Source organism: Rhodotorula graminis, assembly GCF_001329695.1.
Source record: "Rhodotorula graminis WP1 unplaced genomic scaffold RHOBAscaffold_14, whole genome shotgun sequence".
Classification (NCBI taxonomy): domain Eukaryota; kingdom Fungi; phylum Basidiomycota; class Microbotryomycetes; order Sporidiobolales; family Sporidiobolaceae; genus Rhodotorula; species Rhodotorula graminis.
Window position 1 is genome coordinate 56,780 of NW_017264941.1, and position 21,431 is coordinate 78,210.

The 21,431-nt window shown below is 70.1% G+C and overlaps 6 protein-coding genes across 6 annotated transcripts; 3 read left to right on the forward strand and 3 right to left on the reverse strand.

Moving 5' to 3' along the window:
• The first annotated feature begins 149 nt into the window (after nucleotides 1–149).
• Nucleotides 150–3,566, forward strand: RHOBADRAFT_39086 (uncharacterized protein). Its single transcript, XM_018413591.1, has 6 exons — nucleotides 150–221; nucleotides 314–501; nucleotides 742–943; nucleotides 1,015–1,324; nucleotides 1,397–2,038; nucleotides 2,123–3,566. The coding sequence occupies exons 2-6, from the start codon at nucleotides 381–383 to the stop codon at nucleotides 3,440–3,442; spliced, it is 2,595 nt and encodes an 864-aa protein (XP_018268559.1). The 5' UTR covers nucleotides 150–221; nucleotides 314–380; the 3' UTR covers nucleotides 3,443–3,566.
• Nucleotides 3,567–3,770: 204 nt separating this feature from the next.
• On the reverse strand, nucleotides 3,771–8,961 carry RHOBADRAFT_55616 (uncharacterized protein; the record flags this gene model as incomplete). Its single annotated transcript, XM_018417934.1, has 5 exons — nucleotides 3,771–4,244; nucleotides 4,321–7,498; nucleotides 7,568–7,833; nucleotides 7,912–8,450; nucleotides 8,718–8,961. 5 exons carry the CDS (start codon nucleotides 8,959–8,961, stop codon nucleotides 3,771–3,773), a joined length of 4,701 nt encoding a protein of 1,566 aa, XP_018268560.1.
• A 143-nt stretch (nucleotides 8,962–9,104) lies between these two features.
• Nucleotides 9,105–14,107, reverse strand: RHOBADRAFT_39090 (uncharacterized protein; the record flags this gene model as incomplete). Its single annotated transcript, XM_018413592.1, has 7 exons — nucleotides 9,105–10,147; nucleotides 10,262–11,121; nucleotides 11,255–12,775; nucleotides 12,856–13,376; nucleotides 13,431–13,567; nucleotides 13,604–13,829; nucleotides 13,935–14,107. The coding sequence occupies 7 exons, from the start codon at nucleotides 14,105–14,107 to the stop codon at nucleotides 9,215–9,217; spliced, it is 4,371 nt and encodes a 1,456-aa protein (XP_018268561.1). The 3' UTR covers nucleotides 9,105–9,214.
• Nucleotides 14,108–14,377: 270 nt separating this feature from the next.
• Nucleotides 14,378–17,662, forward strand: RHOBADRAFT_55618 (uncharacterized protein). Its single transcript, XM_018417935.1, has 7 exons — nucleotides 14,378–14,435; nucleotides 14,506–14,589; nucleotides 14,691–15,687; nucleotides 15,772–16,504; nucleotides 16,605–17,024; nucleotides 17,174–17,251; nucleotides 17,346–17,662. The coding sequence occupies exons 1-7, from the start codon at nucleotides 14,424–14,426 to the stop codon at nucleotides 17,599–17,601; spliced, it is 2,580 nt and encodes an 859-aa protein (XP_018268562.1). The 5' UTR covers nucleotides 14,378–14,423; the 3' UTR covers nucleotides 17,602–17,662.
• Nucleotides 17,663–18,050: 388 nt separating this feature from the next.
• RHOBADRAFT_55619 (uncharacterized protein) lies at nucleotides 18,051–20,497 on the forward strand (the record flags this gene model as incomplete). The annotated part of the gene is made up of 6 exons (XM_018417936.1): nucleotides 18,051–18,288; nucleotides 18,371–18,450; nucleotides 18,586–19,500; nucleotides 19,582–19,785; nucleotides 19,907–20,121; nucleotides 20,213–20,497. 6 exons carry the CDS (start codon nucleotides 18,051–18,053, stop codon nucleotides 20,346–20,348), a joined length of 1,788 nt encoding a protein of 595 aa, XP_018268563.1. The 3' UTR covers nucleotides 20,349–20,497.
• Nucleotides 20,498–20,736: 239 nt separating this feature from the next.
• Nucleotides 20,737–21,348, reverse strand: RHOBADRAFT_46557 (uncharacterized protein; the record flags this gene model as incomplete). The annotated part of the gene is made up of 1 exon (XM_018414816.1): nucleotides 20,737–21,348. A coding segment is annotated over one exon (612 nt), but the record flags the coding sequence as incomplete, so codon positions are not given.
• Between the last annotated feature and the right edge of the window lie 83 nt (nucleotides 21,349–21,431).

Here is a 21,431-nt window from a genome sequence, read left to right on the forward strand (position 1 = left end):
AGGGCGCGGTCCAGCTGGGGGAGAGTAGCCTGCTCAGCGAGTGCAGCAGTGCAAGCGCGAGCGAGTGGTCGAGAGGCAAGCGCCGCTCGCCGTCGCGTCGTCGTCCTCGTCGTCGTCTCGACTTGCTCGCCTAGTCTCGCACCGCCCGGCTCACCAGAGCACCCGCTGCTCCTGCTCTCGACTCGCCAGCCAGTCACTCAACCGCACCCAGTCGAGCCGGTGTACGTCCCGCTCCTCCCCCTCCTCGACGCGCCCCCTTCCCCTCCCCCGCCCGTCACTGACCCCCGTTCCCCGTCCCTTCCCACCCGTGCAGACACGAGCAGCGCAGAGCCAGAGCACAAAGCACAGAGCCGCACAGCCGCAAAGGCCCACCGCCCGCCATGCTCCACTACAACCTCAAGGCCCTCATCAAGGCCATTCGGTCCACCAAGACGATCGCGGACGAGCGCGCCCTCATCGTCAAGGAGTCGGCCGCGATCCGCACCAGCTTCAAGGAGGAGGGTCAGTCCATGCCCTCCCTTTCTCTTGTGCGAGGGGAGTCGCCGGCAGGGTGGGCGAGGGCGCCCGCCGGCACCGTGTCGACGGCGGCGTTCGCTCGTCGTTGCGGACCTGTGCGAGGGCGGAATGGGTGCCTGGTGCACGACTGTCGAGACGAGGCGAACGAGCAGCGCCCAGAGTCCTGCGCACTCGAGCCGTTCCACTGACCCTCCCCCCCTCTCCCCCTCCCTTCGACCAACACAGACTCGTTCACGCGGCACCACAACATCGCCAAGCTGCTGTACATCCACATGCTCGGGTACCCGGCCCACTTTGGGCAGATCGAGTGCCTCAAGCTCGTCGCGTCGCCCCGCTTCACCGACAAGCGCCTCGGGTACCTCGGCATCATGCTCCTCCTCGACGAGAACCAGGAGGTCCTCACCCTCGTCACCAACTCGCTCAAGAAGTGCGTCCCTCTCTCTCTCCCTCTATCTTGTCCGCATGCACCCTCGCCTGACGCAGGCTCCCCTCGCACAGCGACATGAACCACTCGTCGGCGTCGACCGTCTCGCTCGCGCTCGCCACGTTCGCCAACATTGCGTCCGAGGAGATGGCGCGCGACCTCGTGACCGAGATCGAGCGGTGCCTCGGGTCGGGCAACGCCTACATCCGCAAAAAAGCGGCCCTCGCCGCCCTGCGCTCGCTGTACAAGGTCCCCGAGCTCGTCGACCACTTTGAGGGCCGCGCCATGAGCCTCCTCAGCGACCGCAACCACGGCGTCTTGCTCACCGGCATCACGCTCGTCACCGAGATGGCCCGCCTCGTCGGCTCCGACCCGTTCCGCAAGGTGCGCCCGCCCTCTCTCTCCCCGCTCTGAATGAATGTCTCGTCGAGGCTCACGTCGCTCGTTCGTGCGCAGGCGGTCCCGCTCCTCGTGCGACACCTCAAGGCGCTCGTCGCGACCAACTACTCGCCCGAGCACGACGTGAGCGGCATCACGGACCCGTTCCTCCAGGTCAAGATCCTGCGCCTGTTGCGGCTCCTCGGCAAGGGCGACGTCGAGGCGAGCGAGGCCATGAACGACATCCTCGCCCAGGTCGCGACCAACACCGAGGCGGCCAAGAACGTCGGCAACTCGATCCTGTACGAGACGGTGCTCACCATCCTCGACATCGAGGCCGACAGCGGCCTGCGCGTCATGGCCATCAACATCCTCGGCAAGTTCCTCGGCAACCGCGACAACAACATCCGGTACGTCGCCCTCAACACGCTCCTCAAGGTCGTCGCCATGGACACCAACGCCGTCCAGCGCCACCGCGCCATCATCCTCGACTGCCTGCGCGACGGCGACATCTCGATCCGCCGCCGCGCCCTCGAGCTCTCGTACGCGCTCGTCAACGAGACCAACGTGCGCGTCTTGACGCGCGAGCTCCTCGCCTTCCTCGAGGTGGCCGACAACGAGTTCAAGCTCGGCATGACGACCCAGGTGTGCGCCGCCGCCGAGCGCTTTGCGCCCAACCGCCGGTGGCACATCGACACGGTCCTGCGCGTCCTCAAACTCGTGCGTCCGCCCCTACCTCTCTCTCGAGCCTGTCCAGCACCGACCGCAACTGACCTTGCTTGCGCCCCGCTCTCGCTCTCGCAGGCCGGCAACTACGTGCGCGAGGAGGTCCTGTCGAGCTTTATCCGCCTCGTGACGCACACGCCCGACCTCCAGTCGTACACCGTCTTCAAGCTGTACACGGCCCTGCGCGCCGACGTGTCGCAGGAGGCGCTCACGCTCGCGGGCGTGTGGACCATCGGCGAGTACGGCGACGTGCTCCTCCAGGGCGGCACAACGGCGGCCACGACCGACGAGGGCGACGAGGGCCAGGCGACGACGAGCGAGGCCGTGAGCGAGCAGGACGTGCTCGACCTCCTCGAGCGCATCCTCGTGTCGCCCTACACCAACACGATCATCCGCCAGTTTGTCCTCACGGCGCTCGCAAAGCTCTCGACGCGCTTCTCGCAGCCGCAGCAGGTGGCGCGCATCTCGACGCTCGTGCGCGGCTACGACGCGAGCGTCGAGCTCGAGCTGCAGCAGCGCGCCGTCGAGTTTGGCGCCCTGCTCGAGCTCGACTCGATCAAGGGCGGCGTCCTCGAGCGCATGCCGCCGCCCGAGATCAAGGCGACCGTCATGGGCACCGTGTCGGAGAAGCGGCCTGTCGGCTCGCTCCGGAGGGACAAGGACGCCCTCCTCGATCTCATGGGCGACGAGGGCCAGGACGGCTCGTCCTCGGCGGCGGCGGCGGTGAGCCCGGCGCAGCAGCAGCAGACGACGCACGACCTGCTCGCCGACATCTTTGGCAGCGGTGACGCGCCCGCACCTACCGCCGCCGCACCAGCAGCCTCGTCGGCGTCGTCGTCGTCGGGCGTCAACGACATCATGTCGCTGTTTGGCTCGACCAGCCTCTCGCCGCAGCCGACCGGCGGCGCTCCCCCTCCTTCCGTGTCCAACGACCTCTTCTCGTCCATGTCGTCCACCGCTCCTTCCCCCTCTGCACCCGCACCTGCACCCGCACGCGCACCCGCCGCCGCCGCACCAACCCCGTCGTCGTCCTCCGCACCCCAGCCCCTCGAGGCGTACAACCGCAACGGCCTCGTCATCACGCTCACGGCCGTGCGCGACTCGTCCAACCGGCTCGTGGCCAACATCCTCGCAAAGTTCACCAACTCGTCGCCCGGCCACGCTCTCGGGCGTCAACTTCCAGCCGCCGTCCCCAAGACGCAGAAGCTCCAGATGCTCGCCATGTCGCGGCAGGACGTGGCGCCCGGCGCGACAGAGACGCAGCAGCTGCGCGTCATGGTCGGCGCCGCGGGCGCCAACGTCCGGCTGCGGCTCCGGATCGCCTACGTCGTCGACGGCGCGCAGGAGCAGGACCAGACCGACTTTAGCTTCCCGCCCGACCTCATGGCCGGCCCGTAGACATCCCTCTCGTCCTCCCCCTTTCTCTCTCTGTTTACCCCGGGCCCGTCGTCGTCGTCGTCGCCCGCCCTCTCTATTCCCCACTCGTCGTCGGGCTCGCTGTGCATCTCTTCATTCTCGCTCTTTGTCTCGCTCTCTGTTTCTCGGGCGCACGTGAAGAGAGGACACGAGACATAGCAACACGAGAGAATCTGAGTAAGAGAGGTTCTACAAAAGAGAGAAACAGAGAGGGTCTGTGCGGAAGGGGGCGTTCGAGAGCGAGAGCAGGAACGACGAGGACGGAGGGACGAGGGATGGCGACGAGGAGCGGACGCTCGACACGACAGGCTCACGCGAGCTGCTGCTGGTAACGCGCGAGGAGGTCCTTGACCTTGGCGCCGCTGCCGCTCCGGTCGGCTGCTCCCGCTCGACTGGGCGAGGCCCACCCGGCCGGCGCGCTCTCGGACGCTGCGAGCTTGCCTGCGCCCTTGATCGCACCTCCAGCCGCGCTCGGGACCCGCATGCCGGCCGTCGGCGACGAAGCGGCGGCGGCCGCCGATGACGACGGGGAGGCGCGGCCGACAGTCGAGTTGAGGAAGGGCCGTGCGGGCGATGCCGAGGGCTGCAGCGAGACGGGCCTCGCGCGCCTCGACGGGAGAGGACCTGCGGTGGGGGCAACGGGCGAGTTGCTGAGGGACGCGAGAGGACGAGGCGACGAGGTCGACGACGAGAGGGCGCCGAGCTGAATCGACGAGTGCGACTTGGTCGGCTTGTGGCCGAGCGCGCGAGCCGCAGGCGGCGGCGGCGACTCGGTGCGCTCGCGCTGCAGGGGTACGAGAGTGTGTCAGGTCATGGCTTCCAGAAGCAGTCGAGAGCGGGAGAAGGAAGGAGAGACGCACATCTGCCTCCTCGACGCGCTCGGCCCAGATGCTCGCGACGCTCCTCACCTTGCCCGGCGCCGCCCTCCTCGCCGACCGATGCGCCTGCTCGCCCTTGCCGACGTCTTCTGCGTCGCTCTTGAGCGCGGCGAGGTACCCGTTCAGGCCCTTCTCGACAGCCGACGAGCGCGTCAGGTCGGCGGGCGCGTCTGCCTGCGCCTGGCGCATGGCCGCGCGCGTCTCGGCCGCGAGAAGCTGTGCCACGGTCGGCTCCTGCTGCTGCTGCTGAGGGCGGCCGGTGGCGTGGAGCGAGGGCGGAGCTGCCGCGCTGCGCGACAGGCCGGTCCTGGACGACGAGGACGACGGGCGCGAGGGCGGCTCGGGCGCGTGACGGCCAAACTCGATCGTGATGCGCTTCTGCTGCTTGGTCTGCAACGAGACGACGCTGTCGGGCGCCGGCGCAGGTGCGACAGGCTCGGTGTCGGCCTTCTGGAGCCAGCCGGCGACGCGGTCGACCGCCTCACGCTTCAGCCCCTTGATCTCGACGACGTCGACGACCTTGCGCCCACCGTCGTCGACGACTGCCGCGATGGGCGACTTGGGCGCGTCGAACGAGGGCGTCGACGTAGGCGCGGGCGATGCGGCCTTGACGGGCGAGGGCGACCTCCCGACGGACGACCACGGCGACGGCCTGCTGGACCAAGGGCTCGGCAGGCTCGTCTTGGTCGGCGAGCGCGCCGCTGGTACGGGCAGGGAGGGCGAGGGCGGCTTGTCGGGGGATGGCGCCGGCGAGATGTCGCGCTTGGACGGCGATGCGCCGAAGACGGGTCGAGGGACGTTGGGCTTGGCCGACGCCGGCGGCTGCTCAGGAACAGCGACGGGCGCAGAGACGCCAAACGAAGGTGACGTAGGCTTGCTCGGCGACGTGTCCTGCGCTGGCGGCGAGGGAAGGGCTCGACGAGGCGAGGGCGGTGGCGAGGGGAGCGGACGACGAGGTGACGACGGCGACGACGGCTCCTGCATCGCGGGCTCGGCGACCGGCGCCGCGAGCTTGAGCGGCGCTCGCGGCTTGTACTGCGCCGGCCGACCGGCCTTGGCGGCGCAGACGTCGGCGACCTGCTCGACGACGGGGCGCACCGGCTGCTCGACCGACGCCGGCGCGACGGGCTCGACCGACTTGACCCAGTCGGCCACCGACGCCTTGACCGGCAGCTCCTCCTTCTGCGCGAGCCCGCCGACGGGTGCAGCGGCCTCGGCCGACCGCGCGCTCGGACCCTGGGCCCACGCGGCGCCCGCGACCGCCCTCCTGACCGCCTCCTTCGGGTCCTCCTCGACCGCCCTGCGCCTTTCCTCCTCGTGCTTCGACGCCCTCGAGATGCTCCTCGCCCGGAGCGCGCTCCCGACCGTCTCGCTCTCGCCGCCGAGGTGGAGCAGGTCGAGGTGGGGCGCAAACGCGCGCGCGTGCGGCGCCGGGCTGCCGAGGGGCTTGATCGGCGAGGGCGAGCGCGAGGGGGAGCAGAGCTGCAGAGCCGACAGATCGGGCGTCGAGGGACGGGCGAGGCGCGCCTCGAGGGCCGAGAGCCCGCCGCCGTCGCGCTTCGGGGCGGCGAGACGAGTCGGGGAGGACGACGAAGCTGGCGACGGTGCGGTAGGCGCGGACGAGGGGACCGCAACGACGGGCGCGAAGATGTCCTGCGCTCGGGGCCGAGCGTCGCGACTCGCCGTCGCCGCCGTAGTCGGGAACGGCATCGGCGGCAGGTCGGCCGCGCGCGAGCCCTCCTTCGTTCGCGCCCTGCGCTCGACGTCGCGGCGCTCCTCCTCCTCGACGAGCTCCTCGAGGTCCTGCACGCTGCTGCGCCCAGGGCTCGAGCCCGCCGTGGTACCGGCGCCGCCGTCGTCGCGCAGGGCGTCGGCCAAGCCCGGCGGGAGCATGGCGCTGCGCGCCGTGTTGCCCGCCTGCGACTCGCCGTCCTCGCCGATCGTCTCGAGGAGCGCAGATGTCGGCGCCGCCGCCGACGCCGACGCCGGGGAGGCGGCACCGAGCGGCGACGAGTGCGCCGACGCCGACGCCGGCGCCGACTCGACCGGCGACGGCGAGCGCGATTGCTCGGCGCGCCGGAAGTGCGAGCTCGGCGAGGGCGGCGGCGGCGTGTGCGAGACGCGGGTGTGCGACGGCGCCGACGACGTGACGGGCTCGGGCGAGCGGACCTCGCCGCCGCGGATGGACGGCACCGGGCTCGCGCACGGCCTCGGCGGGCTCGCATCGGGCAAGTCGAGCTCGCCGCCGTGCACATGCGCCGCCGCTGCAGCAGGTGCGCTGTGCTGACGCACGGGCTCGACGCCGCGCTGCTGCTGCTGCTGCGCGAGGTACGGCAGGTCGCTCGCCGTGCGTGCATGCTGGTGCGCGCGCTGCGCGGCGCTGTACGGCTCGAGCGGCGCGAGGTTGACCTCGACCTGGGCAGCCTCGTGCGGCGCGAGGCCGAGGCCCGCCGCGATCGTGTGGGCGCGCGACGGCGGCGGAGGCGGGCCGTGCGGCGGCGGGACCGAGGCGACGTGCGGCTGAGGCGACGGCGGCGCGGCGACGCTCCAGGGTGCGAGCGGCGCGTGCTGCGCCTGCGGCGGCGGCGGCGAGAAGGCGGTCCCGGGTGGCGTCGGGACATAGCCGGGCTGCTGGTGCTGCAGGCTGCCGAGGAACTGCGACGTCGACAGGTCGGGCACGGTCGGGTCGAACGCGACGTAGCCGTGCGGCGCGGCGTAGGCGGCCGGGACCGGGTCGTACAGCTCGGCGGGCGCCGCAGGAGGTGGAGGAAAGTAGGGTGTGGGCGTCGAGGGAGGGTACATGGCCGGCGACGACGCCGACGAGGTCATCGAGATGGCCGACGCCGCATAGTGGCGCCCGTGCTGCCCTGGCGCCGGCGTGCCCGGGAGCGGGAGGTGCCCGCCGTGCGCGAACGCCGGGGCGTACGGCTCGGGCGACAAGGTGTGGTACGGCGCGGCGGGCGAAGAAAAGGTGCCGACCGTCGAGGGCGAGTACGGGATGGACGGCTGAGGCGACGGTGTGGGCGCGAGGGCCGGCGCCTGGACGGGCGCGGCGGCAGGCGCGAGACGGGCCCGCTCCTCGTCGGCGAAGCGGTGCGCGCTGTTCGGGAGCGACAGCGGGTGGGCGATCCAGATCGGGAGGTCGACGGAGAGCGGTTTCCTGCGTCCGTGCAGCAGCGTCAGGGCACGCTCGTAGAGTGACAGAGAGAGAAAGAGAGAGAGGACGCACTGGAGGAAGCCGCACTCGACCTCGACACGAAGCACGACGTCGAGCTCGAACAGGGTGCCCTTGCGCACGGTCCAGCACTCGTCGGTCGGGACCTGCAGGGCGAGGACGGCGTCGCGCTCGCCGCCGCTGCGCACGTCGTAGTCGATGCCGTGGAACCGCTCGGCGACGACGACGCTCGACACGACGGGCGGCTCGACGACAGGGCGAGCGCCTTGCGGGTACAGGACGCGCAGGCGGCGGATGAGCGAGAGCTTGAGGCCCGTGACCTGTTTCGACGGGCGCGGCGCGATAAGTGTCTCGTCAGGGTGACAAAAAGAGGGAAGAGAGGAGCGAGGGGGACGCACGTGACGCTTGCTGAGGTTGCGGACGTGGGCGCGCACCTCGACCTTGCCCTTGCCGGCGACGTCCATGTCGCCGTCCGAGCGCCAGAACAGCCTCGGCGGCCGCAGCGCCCACTCGCCCTTGCCGACGCTCGCGACGAGCTCGAGTGCGCCGTCGCCACCGCGCGCGAGCGTGCCCTGCGCCGTGCGCTCGAGCGGCGTCTGCCACTCTTCGTCGCGCCAGTCGCCCCAGCGCTCGACGACGCGCACGTCGAGCTTCTCGCTGCGCAAGTCGACGCTGCCGTCGACGAGCGAGCTCGCGAACGCGCGCAGCTCGTAGCGCGTCTGGGCGTTTGAGCCGAGCGCGCAGGTCGAGGGGAGCGAGGCCGGGATGGTGAAGGCAAAGGCGAAGCGGGTGCGGCCGGGGAGGGCCGGGTAGAAGGAGCCCTGGATTGGCTTGGTGCCGGGCTTGACGGCGTTGGACGGCGGGAGGCCGTTGCCCTGGAAGTCGACTCGGTCCGACAGGAGGCGGCGGGTCGAGGTGTGGTCGCGCGAGCGGAGCTCTGCATGCGACGAGGGCGGGTCAGCATACGTGCTCTTGCACACTGTGGAAGGTGCTCCGCGCTGTGGGACAGCCCCGTGAGGAGGTGGACGAGGTGCTGCGAGCCGTGTTGATTGACGCGCGGAGAGGGGAGGGGGGGAGAGACGTCCTCGCACTCATGGGCGCCCATCCACCACCGCTGTCCGACCGTGTGCACTCCCCAGCAGTCGCACACGCTTGTCCCACCCACTCGCACACCCGCGAGAGAGGGAGAGAGAGCTGGGCGCACCTTCGACGCCGAGGAACTCGATGCCAACCTCGCCGAGTGCGAGCTGGCCCTTGACGCTGAGCTCGAGGACGCCCTTGACCTGCTGCCCTGCGACGTAGGCCCCGCGCTCGACGGCGAGCTTGAGGCCGAGCTGGGCGCTGTTGCTGCTGCTGCCGGCGCCGCGAGGAGCTGGCGAGGCGGGGAGCGAGCCCGAGGCGTGGGCGCTGCGCATGTCGGCAGAGCTGACGGGCCGGGGTAGCGGCATGGCGCTCGAGGGCGTGCTGGTGCACGTGTAGCGAAGGCTGAGAGGAGGGAGGGCTCGAGCCGGACGAGGCGAGCGGACGTCGAAGGAACCGCCTCAGAGTCTCGCCTTTCCGTCTCGCTCGACGAGCTGCACTGCTGCTGCATACGGACAAAGATCCTTGTTGCTCATTGCTGTCTATCAAACTTGGACGCAGGGGGAGAGAAACCTCCTCGCTCGAGTCGTCCCTCCTCCGCGCTCGCTCCCCCTCACAGCTCTACTTGCCCGCGCTCGAGCGACCGATGGCGCGTGCACCGCCGACCTGGAGCTCGAGCTGCGGGAGCGGCTTGACGCCCTGCTCGCCCTCGCGCGGCGGCGCCTCGAGGAAGCCCGCCGCGACGAGCCACGCGAGGTACCGGCCCATCTGCTCGTCGTCGACCGTGACGCCCTCGGGCTGCTGCGCCGCCTTGAGGAGCGCGACCGTGTTGGCGTCGTCGAGCTCGGCCGCCTTGGTCGAGGTCGGGAGGTCGTCGAGGACAAAGTGGAGGAGCGGGAACAGGGCGTTGTCCTGCACGCGCAGGACGTGCTGCTCGAGCAAGGTCCGCCACGGCAGGTACTCGGTCGTCGCGACGCCGTACCCGAACAGCTTGAGCGCGGCGAGGAACGAGTTGAAGCGCGGCATCGGGCGCGCCGTGACGTGGTGCACCTTGAGCGGCGTCGACGGGTCCTGGAGCGCCGCGCACGCCGTGATGCGCGCAACGTGGTCGACCGGCACCATGTTGATCGTGTTGTGGATGTCGGGGATGTGGCCGAGCTGGATGCAGCCCTTGACGAGGCGCCACAGGAAGTCGTCCGTGTTGGTGACGGCCGACTGCGAGTCGCCGACGATGTAGGCCGGCCGCACGATCGACCCGGCGAGGCCGCGCCGGCCGGCCTCGAGCACGAGGCGCTCCGAGACCCACTTGCTCTGGCCGTACCCGCCCTTGAGCCCCTGCTTGCCCGCGTCGAGCGGGTCCGACTCGGGCACGCCCTGCCCGCCGGCCTGCTTGATGCTCTCCGACAGGCGCACGTAGTGCGCCTTCTCGATCGCGGCCGTCGTCGACACGAACGACAGCGCCTTGGGCCGAGTCGTCGCCGCGAGCTCGATGACGGCGAGCGTCGCGAGGACGTTGGCGGCGCGCAGCTGCTTGTACGGGTAGACCCAGTGGACCTGCGACGAGGGAGAGAGAGACGACGTGCGACGTCAATACGTGATCCTCGTGGCCGACCGAGAGCTGGAAGGGGAACAAAGAGAGAGAGGGAGAGGGAGAAAGGCGGGACGCACGATGGCGCCGTTGTGCACGATGACGTCGGCCTCCTGGGCGACCCTCGTCCAGTCGTCGTCGCTCATGCCGAGCTTGTCGCCCTCAAGGTCACCGACGACGACCTCGAGCCTGCCCTCGCTCACCCACGCGTCGTCCCACGCGCCGCGGCCCTCGCCGCTCTCGCGCAGGCGCGCGAGCGCCTTGTCGGCCGACCCGGCGCGCACGTGGCACACGACCTTGCGCACCTTGTCGCCGCGCCGAGTGCGGTCGAGCAGGTCGCGCAGGATAAACGCGCCGAGGAACCCGGTCGCGCCCGTGAGGAACACGACCTGGCCGTCGCCGCTGCGCGCGCCGGTCGACGTCGGCTTGTCGTACGACGCGCGCAGCGACGACACGAGCTTGTCGGCGTCCTCCGAGTACTCGTTGTCGGCGGCGGCGGCCGCCTCGGCGCCGGCCGACGGCTTCTTGTCGCCCGACGCCAGGCCGAGGTCGGCGTTGCGGAGCTGGTCGAGCTCGTGGGCGAGGGCGCGGATCGTCGGGAAGTCAAACACGAGGCCGAGCGGCGCGCCTGGGGCGAGCGAGCGACGCAGCTCAAAGATGAGGCGCGTCGCGAGGATCGAGTGGCCGCCGAGGTCGAAGAACGACTCGTCGAGCGGGATCTCGGCCGGCGGCGACGGGAGGAGCTGCATCCAGATGTCGTGGATCGTCTTCTCGGTCGACGACAGCTGCTGCTGAGCGCCGTTGGCGCCGCCGGCCGACGACGACGACGGAGCGGACGAGACGAGCGCGGCGGCGGCGGCGACCGTGTCGGGGAACGGCAGCGCCGGCTTGTCGACCTTGCCGTTCGGGTTGAGGGGCATGCGCGCGAGCGGGACGATGACTGCGTGGCGAGGAGGAGCGGGATCGAGGGCAAGGGAGGGCGAGGGAGGAGGAGGAGGAGGACCGTGCGAGGCCCAGTCAGTCTCGAGGGCACGGTTCGAGGCCGGGCGAGAGAGAGCGAGAGGGGGACGCACCGGAAGGGACAGAGTAGCTCGGGAGCTTGGTCTTGAGGTACTCGCGGATGCTGCGGATCAACTTGCGGTACCGCCTGAGGCCCTTTGCGACCTCGGTCTGCGACACCTTGCCGCCGCTGCGCCTCGCCGCCTCGCCGGCCGCGTCGCCCTCGTCGCCCTGGTCGTCATCGTCCTCGCCGCCCGACACGAGCCCTTCGAGTTCCTTGCTGCCGACGAGCGGGACAAAGTACGCGACGAGGACCTTCTCCTCGTACTTGTCGCGGCGCACGAGCGTCACGTTCTCGCGCACGGCCGGGTGCCGACTCAGGTGCGTGTCGATCTCGCCGAGCTCGATGCGGAACCCGCGGATCTTGATCTGGTCGTCGGCGCGCCCGGTGCACTCGACCGTGCCGTCCGGGTTGTACCGCCCGAGGTCGCCCGTGCGGTACATGCGGTCGCGCACGCCGAGCCAGTGGCGCTTCCACGGCGCGTCGCCGTCGCCGTCGCCGTCGCGGATCGCGTCGTCGCGCTCGATGCCGGCGCCGAACCAGTTGTCGACAAACTTGTCGCGCGTCGCGTCCGGGAGCTGGAGGTAGCCCTCGGCGAGCCCGCCCGAGCGCACGTAGATCTCGCCGACCTCGCCGACGGCGCAGATCTGGTTCTTGTCGCTGCGGTTGACGACGAGGAGCTGGACGTTGACCATGCCCGAGCCGGCCGGCATGATGTCCTTGCGCGTCTTGAGGAACGTCGGGTCCTCGGACAGGGGCGGGATCGGGAAGTACGACACGGCGCGCTGCGTCTCGGTCGTGCCAAACATGTTGATGATGCGGCAGTTTTGCGCGAGCTGCTGCAGGCGCGTGCAGTCGCGCTTGGTGAGGATGTCGCCGACGAAGAACGCGTTGCGCAGCGACGGGATGAGGCGCGACGCCTGGGCCGACAGCAGCTGGCCCATGGCCGGCGTCAGGTGCGTCACCGTGACGCGCTTGTCGGCCATCCACTCGGCGAGGCGCCCGGGCGTCCCAATGTCCTCGGCCGTCGGGATGTACAGGCTCGCGCCGAGGAACAAGGGCGTAAAGATGTCGCGCTGGATTGGGTCGTGCGCGATGCCCGACAGCATCGTGAACCGGCTCTCGGCGCTCAGGTCGAACCGCTCGCGCATCCACGGGAAAAAGTGCGTGAGGGAAAAGTGCCGGCCGCGCACGCCCTTGGGGATGCCCGTCGACCCGCTCGTGAACGACAGCGTCGCGACGCTGTCGGGCCCGAGCGCGATCCCGAGCGGCTCGGCGGCGCGCGAGCGCTGCGCGTCGAGGACGTCGCCCGACGACGACGACGACGACGACGAGGACGAGGCGCCGGACGAGCCGAGGAGGACGCCGTCGGCCTTGAGCTCGAGGGCGGGCACCTCGACGCGGATGTCGAGCTTGTCCTTGACGTACTGGCGCACGGGCGGCAGGAGCTTGCCGGCAGCGGCGAGGATGACGAGCGCGCGCGGTTGCGCGACCTGGAGGTAGATCGTCTGGCGGGCAGGCGGGTACGCCGGGTCTGCGTGCGTCGAGAGGAAAGAGCTTGAGTCCGGGTGGCTCCTCCTTGAGCAAGAAGAGGAAGAGAGAGAGAGGACGCACCGATGACGGAAAACGTGGCGCCGGCCTTGAGGATGCCCATGACGGCGACGACGAGGTCGACGCCGCGGGTCGAGTACACGGTGACGACGTCCTCGCGCTCGACGCCGCCGTCGACGAGGTGGTGGGCGAGCACGTTGCTCGCCTCGTCGATCTGGCGGTACGTGAACGTGCGCTCGCCGCCGGCGGCGTCGTCGGCGACGCTCTCGACGATGCACGAGCGGTCGGGGAACTCGCGCGCGTTGGCGCTGAACAGGTCGGTGATGGCGCCGCGGAAGCCGGTCCACTCGAGGTCGGCGCGCGGGTCGGGCAGGAGCTTGCGCTGGCGGGTCGTGAGGAGCGAGATGCTGCCGACCTGGTCCTGCGGGTGCGCCGCCGCGTGGTGCACGAGGTGCGCGAGCTGGTCGAGGACGAGGGCGATGCGCGGCTGAGAGAACACGAGCGAGTTGTACGACAGGGTGAGGGAGATGCGCGGCGGGGTGAACTGGAACGAGGTGCGGAGCGACGACGGGGTCGTCGTGCCGCTCGCCGACGACAGGCCGGGCGTGTGCGCGCCCGAGTCGTCCGCCGCCGACGACGACGAGGGCGTGGTCGACACAAAGACGGTGAGGTCGGTCGTCGACGACGTCTGCTCGAGGAAGGCCGAGTCGGGCTGCTCGGTCTGGTCGATGAACCGGACGCGGAACACGGGCGGCGGTGCGGGCGCGCCGTCGACCTGGTCCTTCTTGGCGTAGCCGGGGAGGGCCTCGACGAGGTCGTCGTACGGCACCTTGTCGTCCTCGGCCTCCTGCTCGAGGAACTGGACGCGCTTGACGAGGGACCAGAACGAGTCGGTCGTGTCGAGCTTGATGCGCAGGAGGAGGGGCTCGGGCGACGAGGGCGACGACGTGGCAATGACGAGGTCCGTGTCGCCCGTGTACCGGTGCAAGAGGACGGCGAACGCGGCGAGGAGGATGTGGAACGCCGACGGCCCGCGGCTCTTGTTGGCGGCGAGGCGCGCCTGGATGCCCGTCGTCGCGTCAGGTTGTTGGTCGTCGTCGTCCGAGTCGTCGGTGTCGGTGTCGCCGTCGTGGTCGTCGTACAGGCTCAGGCGCAAGAGGGCTTGGCCGGTGCGCGAGTCGAGGCGGCGCTGCTCGCGAGCCTCGACGAGCGACAGCGAGTGGTCGCCGGCCGGTCGCGGGTAGTCTGTCGGGAGGGCGAGTTGGGGCAGGTCCTGGAGGCGGTCGAGGACGCGCTGGAGGACCTTGTTGGCCATGTTCGCGGCGATGAGGTCGTCTGGTCGGTCGAGGTGGGACAAGGTCGTCGGGCGGTGCGGGTGGGGTGGGTGCGGCGGCAGAGAGAGAGAGCGCGAGAGGTGCTCTGGGCTCTGGTGCTGGGTAGTCGTCGAGAGGAGGAGGAGTGCGAGAGAGCCGAGCCGAGGTTGACTCTCGCAAGCTCCGCGGAGGAGACGACGAGCGAGCACGGCCACAGCCACATCGCTCCCCGTCGATCACTCTCGCTCTCCTCGCACCCCGACGCTGTTGCTCCGCCGCACAGCACCCACCAGACGCTCGCTCTCGACAGCCGCGACCATGGGCAGACCGGTGCGCCTCCTCCTCCTCCTCCCTCCTCCTCTCTCTCCCACACGGCGAACTCACCCACACCCGCACACAGCAACGCCGCAGCAACAAGCCCCGGCAGGACCGCGACGCTGGCCCGCAGCAGGAGCGCACCGGCGCATGGCGGCCCATCGACCAGGTCCGTGTCCACCGCTCGCCCTCTCCTCCCTCCCCTCCCTCCCTCGCCCCGACTCGAGTCCCTCGACTCTCAAAGCTGACTCGTCGACGCCCACACGCCAGTCCAACGAGACGTTCGAGAACTTCTACAAGGCGCAGGGCATCGTGCCCGACGACGAGTGGGCCGCCTTCTCCAAGTCGATGCGCGAGCCTCTCCCGACCACGTTTCGCCTCACGAGCTCGCGCGCGACCGCCCCGGCCCTCCACGAGCACATCAAGCAGGTCTACGTCCCGTACCTCACCGGCATCGAGTTCGAGGGCACAAAGCTCGCGCCGCCAAAGCCCATCGAGTGGTACCCGCAGCAGCTCGCGTGGCAGCTCCCCGTCCACAAGGCCGCGCTCCGCAAGGACCCGCACTTCCGCAAGTTTCAGCACTTTCTCGTGTACGAGACGGACGCCGGCAACCTGTCGCGCCAGGAGGCCGTCTCGATGATCCCGCCTCTGCTCCTCGACGTGCGGCCGGGCATGACGGCGCTCGACATGTGCGCCGCGCCGGGCAGCAAGAGCGTCCAGATCCTCGAGGCGCTCCACGCTCCGAGGTTGGCGACCGACCCGACCGAGCAAGGGCTCCTCATCGCCAACGACTCGGACGCCAAGCGCTGCCACCTCCTCGTGCACCAGTCGCTCCACCGCGTGCCCGGCACGGGCATGATGGTGACCAACCACGACGCGACTCAGCTCCCGTCGCTGCGCCTCGCCAAGGACGTCGCCGCCGCCGCCGCTGCCGAGGGCTCGTCGCGCCTCAAGTTCACGGTCGAGGACGAGAAGCGCGTCGCCAACCTGCCCAAGGACCGCCTCGCCAAGCAGTACGACGGCATGCTCTTTGACCGCATCCTCGCCGACGTCCCTTGCTCGGGCGACGGCACGATGCGCAAGAACCTCGGCATCTGGACCGACTGGACCGTCGGCAACGGCATCGGCCTGCACTCGCTCCAGCTGCGCATCCTCCTGCGCGGCATCCAGCTCCTCAAGCCCGGTGGCCGCCTCGTCTACTCGACGTGCTCGATGAACCCGATGGAGAACGAGTCGGTCATCAGCTCGGCCCTGTCGCTCTGCCCCGGTGCGTCCTCTCCTCCGTCCCTCCTCTCCCTACCTGTCGGACCCGGGCCCTGACGCTCCTCGCCCGCCCGCCCGCCCGCCGCAGACATGTCGATCCTGCCCGTCACGGACGAGCTCCCCGCGCTCAAGCGCCGCCCGGGCATGACGACCTGGCGCGTGCTCGACAACTCGCTCTCGGACGCGCCGCACCCGGCCTCGGCCGCCGCCGCCGCCGCCGATGCCCCGCCGCCGCCCGACGCCGACGACGTCGTCGCCGTCGAGCAGGACAACGACAAGGGGCGCGACGGCGTGCGCAAGGGCGCCAAGGGCAAGGGCAAGAAGGAGAAGAAGCTCGACAGCAACGGGCGCAAGGTGTGGGACGAGTCGCTGTGGCCTCGCGGCGACGAGAAGCAGAAGGGCCTCGAGCACGCCCTGCGCCTGTACCCGCACCTGCAGGACACGGGCGCCTTCTTCGTGTGCGTGCTCGTCAAGAAGGGCGGCGACGAGCCCGTGCCCGCGCCCGCACCGGCGGTCGCGCCTGTCGTGCCCGAGGGCAAGGAGGAGGAGGAGCGCAAGGTTGAGGAGAAGGAGGCGCCTGCACCTGTGGCCGAGAAGCGCGAGCGCGCCGCGACGCCGACGCTCGTCGAGGGCGAGCCCGAGGCAAAGAAGGTGCGCCAGGACGCCGGCGAGGCAGCGACCAAGGACGCGAGTGCGGCCGCCCCGCAGGAGGCCAAGGCGGTCGAGAAGAAGGAGCCTGTCCTCGGTGGCGGCAAGCCCTTCAACGAGGAGCCGTACATCTACCTCCCCGGTCTCGAGGACGACCAGGTCCGCCTCATCAAGTGCGTCGCACCTCTCCCTCTCTTTCCTCCTCTCCCTTTCGCCTCGCACCCTGTCCGGCGACACGATACTGACGAGCCTTGCGCGCGCGCGCACCCGCAGGGACTTTTTCGGCATCTCGGACGCTTTCCCGTTCAGCGAGCTCCTCGTGCGCAACGCGGCCGGCCAGCCGCTGCGGTCCATCTACCTCACGTCGCTCCTCACGCGCAAGCTCCTCCTGTCCAACGCCTACTCGCGCATGCGCCTCATCTCGTGCGGCGTCAAGCTCTTTACGCGCCAGGACTCGAACGGCCAGTACGCGTGCAAGTGGCGCCTCAACGCCGAGGGCCTCGACGTCGTGCGGCCGTTCCTGAGCGACAAGCGCGTCATCAAGGTCGGCGCCGACACGCTCCGGCAGGTCATGGGCGCCGTCAGCGTCAAGTTTGAGGACCTCACGGAGGAGGGGCTCAAGGAGAGGCTCGAGGCGACCGAGCCGGGCAGCGCCGTCCTCCACGTCCAGGGCGCCAAGGGCAGCGACACCGAGTGCGTCCCTCTTCTTCGTCTTTGTGTCTCTCAGAGGTCGACAGGCGCGAGGTCCTGACAAGGTCTTCTCCCCTCCTCACTCTCCTTCCTCCCTCTCGTCGTCAACCTACCCTCGCCCGCCCTCGCCCGCCTTGCCTTCTCCTCCGCAGCAAGGAGGAGGATCTCTTCCTCGCGTTCTGGGTCAGCAAGACGAGCTGCAACCTCATGGTCGAGAAGCTCGAGAAGTCGTGCGTCGCTTGCTCTTCTCTCTCTCTCTCTCTCTCTCTGTCGGTCTCTCTTTGCCTCTGCGGACCCAGACTGACCCTCTCTCGCGTCCCGCAGTGCACTCTCGCTCCGGCTGTACGCCGAGGACGTCACGCCGCACAGCAAGGCCAAGATGCAGGAGCGCGCGGCGGCCAAGAAGGACGTGGCGGCGTCGTCGGCGCCCGGGACGACGGGCGACAACACGCCGGCCGCGACGGACGTCGAGGGCGTCGAGGCGCAGGAGGCGGTCGACCAGGAGGACGGCGACAAGGTCATGGCGGTCGAGGAGGCGGCAAAGGAGGAGGAGACGGGCGAGATGGCCGCGACGGCCTGAGCGGGCGCTCTTGGGGCCGTTGATGGGCGACGGGCGTGCATTGCAGGTGCTCTTTCCTGTGCACGAAGCGTCGGAGAGTGTGCTGCAGCGCGCGAGAGGACTCGGAGGCGCTGCGTGTGCGACTCGAGGGCGGCGACGAGGTCGGGTCGGCCTCCGAGCGGACGAAGCGGGCGAGCGGCGTCCTCTCGAGCGGGACCGACTAGCGCTGCAGGTTGGGTCTCGAGAGCTCTCAGGACAGTGCTCGCGGTGCAGGAAAGCGTCCCGCTGGCGAGTGAGGCGCCGGAGACGCGAGCCGCACGTTCGCCGACTCGGCTGCGCTCTCTTGGTCTTCGACACCGGCGCTCGCCCTTTGCTGGCTTGAGCTGCACGCCGATCTACTCAGCCAGATCCACCGCATCACCTACACGCACTCGCCCCGACCACAGCCGCTCTCGCCCCACCCGACTTCCATGTCATCAACCTCATCGTCGCCGGCCACCAAGGGCTCGAGTCGGTGGTCCTGGAGGGGCTCTCGCGGCTCGACGCCCGCCGCAGTCACGCCCGACAACGTGTCTGAAGTCGGCGACCACCTCAGCCGCACCTCGCTCGACCCGGGCCGCGACGACGCCGACCAGGCGCCGGCACTGCCCACCGGCGACGACTTGGGCCTCGCCGACGAGCTCCAGGGCGACTTGGACACCGAACAGGGTCCGTCACGACCTTGTCCTTCCTGTCGATTGTCGCCTGCTCGCGAGACACGGACCGCTCACCGCTCGCCCTCGTCGCGCAGGCAAGTTCAAGGCGCTCCTTGGGATCCTGCGCAAGACCATCTCGGTCAAGGATCTGTCGAGCGTCCGCATCTCGTTGCCGGTGCGTCCCACTTCCACCCTGTCCACCCCTTCGCGAGGCGCCAGGCGGTCTCGGCGACCACCGCCGCCGCCGCGAACCCCCCTCCCCGTCCGCCGACCTCTCTCACTCCGGAGCTGACGTCGCTCGCCCCGGCAGGCCAACATCATGGAGCCGATCGGCACCCTCGAGCACTGGACGTACATCGATCGCCCCGACTTCTTTGCCTCGCTCGCCGCGCTCGACGACGACGCCGACGAGCTCGAGCGCCTCCTCGCCGTCCTGCGGTTCAAGTTTACCATCTGGCTCAAGTACGCCAAGCACCCGATCGCCAAGTCGTTCAACTCGGTCCTCGGCGAGCACTTTCGCGCCGTGTACGACACTGCGCCGCTCGAGCTCGACCCGCACGAGGGCCACCCGGTCCCGACGGCCCACCTCGACGACAACCCGCTCCCCGAGGTGCTCGCGTGCGCCGGCCGTCCGTCGTCGTCGAACAACGTGACGGCCGCCGCCGCGCTCAAGTCGACGCCGTCCGTCACGAGCATCTCGCGGCGCCCCAAGCCGAGCAGCAGCACCCTGCCTTCCTCGGCGTCGTCCATCGCGTCCGCCTCGTCTTCGGTCGCGCCTTCGTCGTCCGCCGCCAGCTCTCGCCCACAGCGCACCGCGCGAGTCGTCATCCTTAACGAGCAGACATCGCACCACCCGCCCATCTCGCACTTCCTGTGCGAGGCCCGTCTCGCCTCTTCTTCTTCTTCCGGCGGCGGCGCGAGCGGCGAGCCCACCGAGCGCGTCGTCCGGCTCCGCGGCGTCGACCAGCTGTCGGCCAAGTTCACGGGCGCCAACGTGCGCATCGTGCCCGGGCAGCACAACAAGGGCCTCTTCCTCGAGCTCGCCGACGGCGAGGAGTTCCACATGACGCACCCGGTCGCGGCCGTCGCGGGCCTCATCCGCGCGAGCCCGTACGCCACCATCTCGGACGTCGTCACCGTGACGTCGGTGCGCGAGGGCAGGGGCAAGGCGGGGCAGGACGGGTCCAGGAAGCGCCTGAGGGCCATCGTCGAGTACCGCGAGGAGGTGCGTCCCTCTCTCCCTCTCTCTCCCTCCCGCCACCACAGCGGACTCGAGACTCACCCTCGCGACGCACCTCGCCTGCAGAGCTGGATCTCGCGCCCTCGATTCGCCGTCGAGGGCGTCGTGTATGAGTCGGTCGCGGGCGAGGTCGACGGCGGCGGCGACAAACAGCAGCAGCAGCAGCAGCAGCGCTTCTCGCGCATCAAGCAGGTCCCCAAGGAGCGCGTCGTCGGCACGCTCGAGGGCAACTGGCGCGGCGAGATCCGGTGGAAAAAGGCGGGCGAGACGGTGCGTCGGCGCTCGCTCCTCTCTCTCTTGGCGCCGTGCGCTGCCCCTGTCGGCGGTGCACGACGTCTGAAAGCACGTGTGCCAGTGACTGACGCCTCTGGACCGAACCCCCCTCGCGCAGACCTCGACGACGCTGGTCGACCTCGTGCCGCTCGCCGTCGCGCCAAAGACGGTCGCGCCGCTGTCGGAGCAGGACGAGCTCGAGACGCGGCGCGTGTGGGCGCCCGTCATCGACGCGCTGCACAACAAGGACTTCGCGACGGCGAGCCGCGAGAAGCAGCGCATCGAGCAGGCGCAGCGCGACAAGGCCGACGAGAGGAAGAAGAAGGGCGAGAGGTGCGTCGGGCGGTCGCTCTCTCTCTCTCTATCTCTTCTCTACTCGCTCGACGAGCACGGAACTGACTCAGGAACTCGTCCACCGGCGCAGCTACGTCCCGCGCTTCTTCGAGCCCGAGCCCGAGGACGTCTCGACGTGGGACGGTCGGCCCGTCCTGAGCGCCGCAGGGCGTGCGGTACTCGAGCACGACTTCCGGGCCGACTATGGCGGCGAGTCGGCGGCGTGACTGGGTCGGAAGGAAGGAAAGGCGGTCATGTACATAGAACTCTCGTTGTCGTTGTCCCTCTCCCCATCCCTCCCCCTCGCTCGCTGTTCCTCCTCCTCGATCGAGCTACCATTGCGCCTCGCGCCTGTTACATAGAGCGTCTCTCTCTCTTTCTCTCTCTCTTTGAGCGAGGCTGTGCGACCGAGAGACGGCGAGGAAAAAGCGGGGCGGCGCGCTGCAGTGGTCTACACAAGCGAGAGGAGGGGGAGACGAAAGGGGAACCTGCGACGAGAGACGAGAGACGAAGGGGGGCACTGCGAGAGAGAGAGAGAGAGAGAGAGGCAGAGAAGGGAGTGAACGAGAGTGAGAGATTGGGCACGCCCTGGTGCAGGGGCGACGACGACCCCGCTCAGAGCACGACCGGCGGCAGCTTGAGCCCGCCCTCGCGCTCGGCCGCTCCACCTCCCGCTCCTCCACCTCCCGCTCCTCCTCCTCCCGCACCCGCACCCGCACCCGCACCCGCACCCGCACCCGCCCCAGCAGCCGCCAGCCTCCCTCCGTTGAACAGCGCGTCCTTGACGAGCGCTCCAACGAGCGCGTGGCTCGCCTCGCTGCTGAGCTTTGTCGCGTCGCGCACGACGCGCGCGAGCTGCGTCTCGCCGAGCTTGGCAACGAGGTCTTTCTTGGCCTGCTGCTGCTGCTGCTGCGCCGCCGCCGCCGCCGAGGAGGACGAGTCGGGAGCGGGAGCGTCCTGGTCGTCGGCGCGCGCCTTGCCCTTGCCCGCCGCCGACGAGGGCGTCGCGAGGCCGCCCGCGCCGTCGCTCGCGCCCGCGCCCGCCAAGCCCGAGCCCGCGCCCGAGCCCGAGCCCGAGCCCGCACCCTTGGAGGTGGTGAGGTGCTGGCGGAGCTGGACGATGAGGGGCGAGAGGTGGCCAATGTTGCAGCGGTGCGCGACAGACTGGTCGGTGGAGCGCAGTTTTGTGACGAGGTCCGACAGCTGCGAGGTGGCGTAGGCGCGGTTCTGCGGGTGCGCGTGTGTGCCGAGAGGAGGGAGAGAGGGAGGAAGGGAGGGAGGGAGGGACGAGAGGGGTCTGTCAGTGCCGC

Coding starts and splice junctions, on each gene's coding strand:
- RHOBADRAFT_39086 (XM_018413591.1), top strand. CDS start 381: ATGCTCCACTACAACCTCAAGGCCCTCATCAAGGCCATTCGGTCCACC. Junction 502..741: donor CACCAGCTTCAAGGAGGAGG/GTCAGTCCATGC, acceptor CGACCAACACAG/ACTCGTTCACGCGGCACCAC. Junction 2,039..2,122: donor TCCTGCGCGTCCTCAAACTC/GTGCGTCCGCCC, acceptor TCGCTCTCGCAG/GCCGGCAACTACGTGCGCGA.
- RHOBADRAFT_55618 (XM_018417935.1), top strand. Junction 17,025..17,173: donor GCCAAGGGCAGCGACACCGA/GTGCGTCCCTCT, acceptor TCTCCTCCGCAG/CAAGGAGGAGGATCTCTTCC. Junction 17,252..17,345: donor GTCGAGAAGCTCGAGAAGTC/GTGCGTCGCTTG, acceptor CGCGTCCCGCAG/TGCACTCTCGCTCCGGCTGT.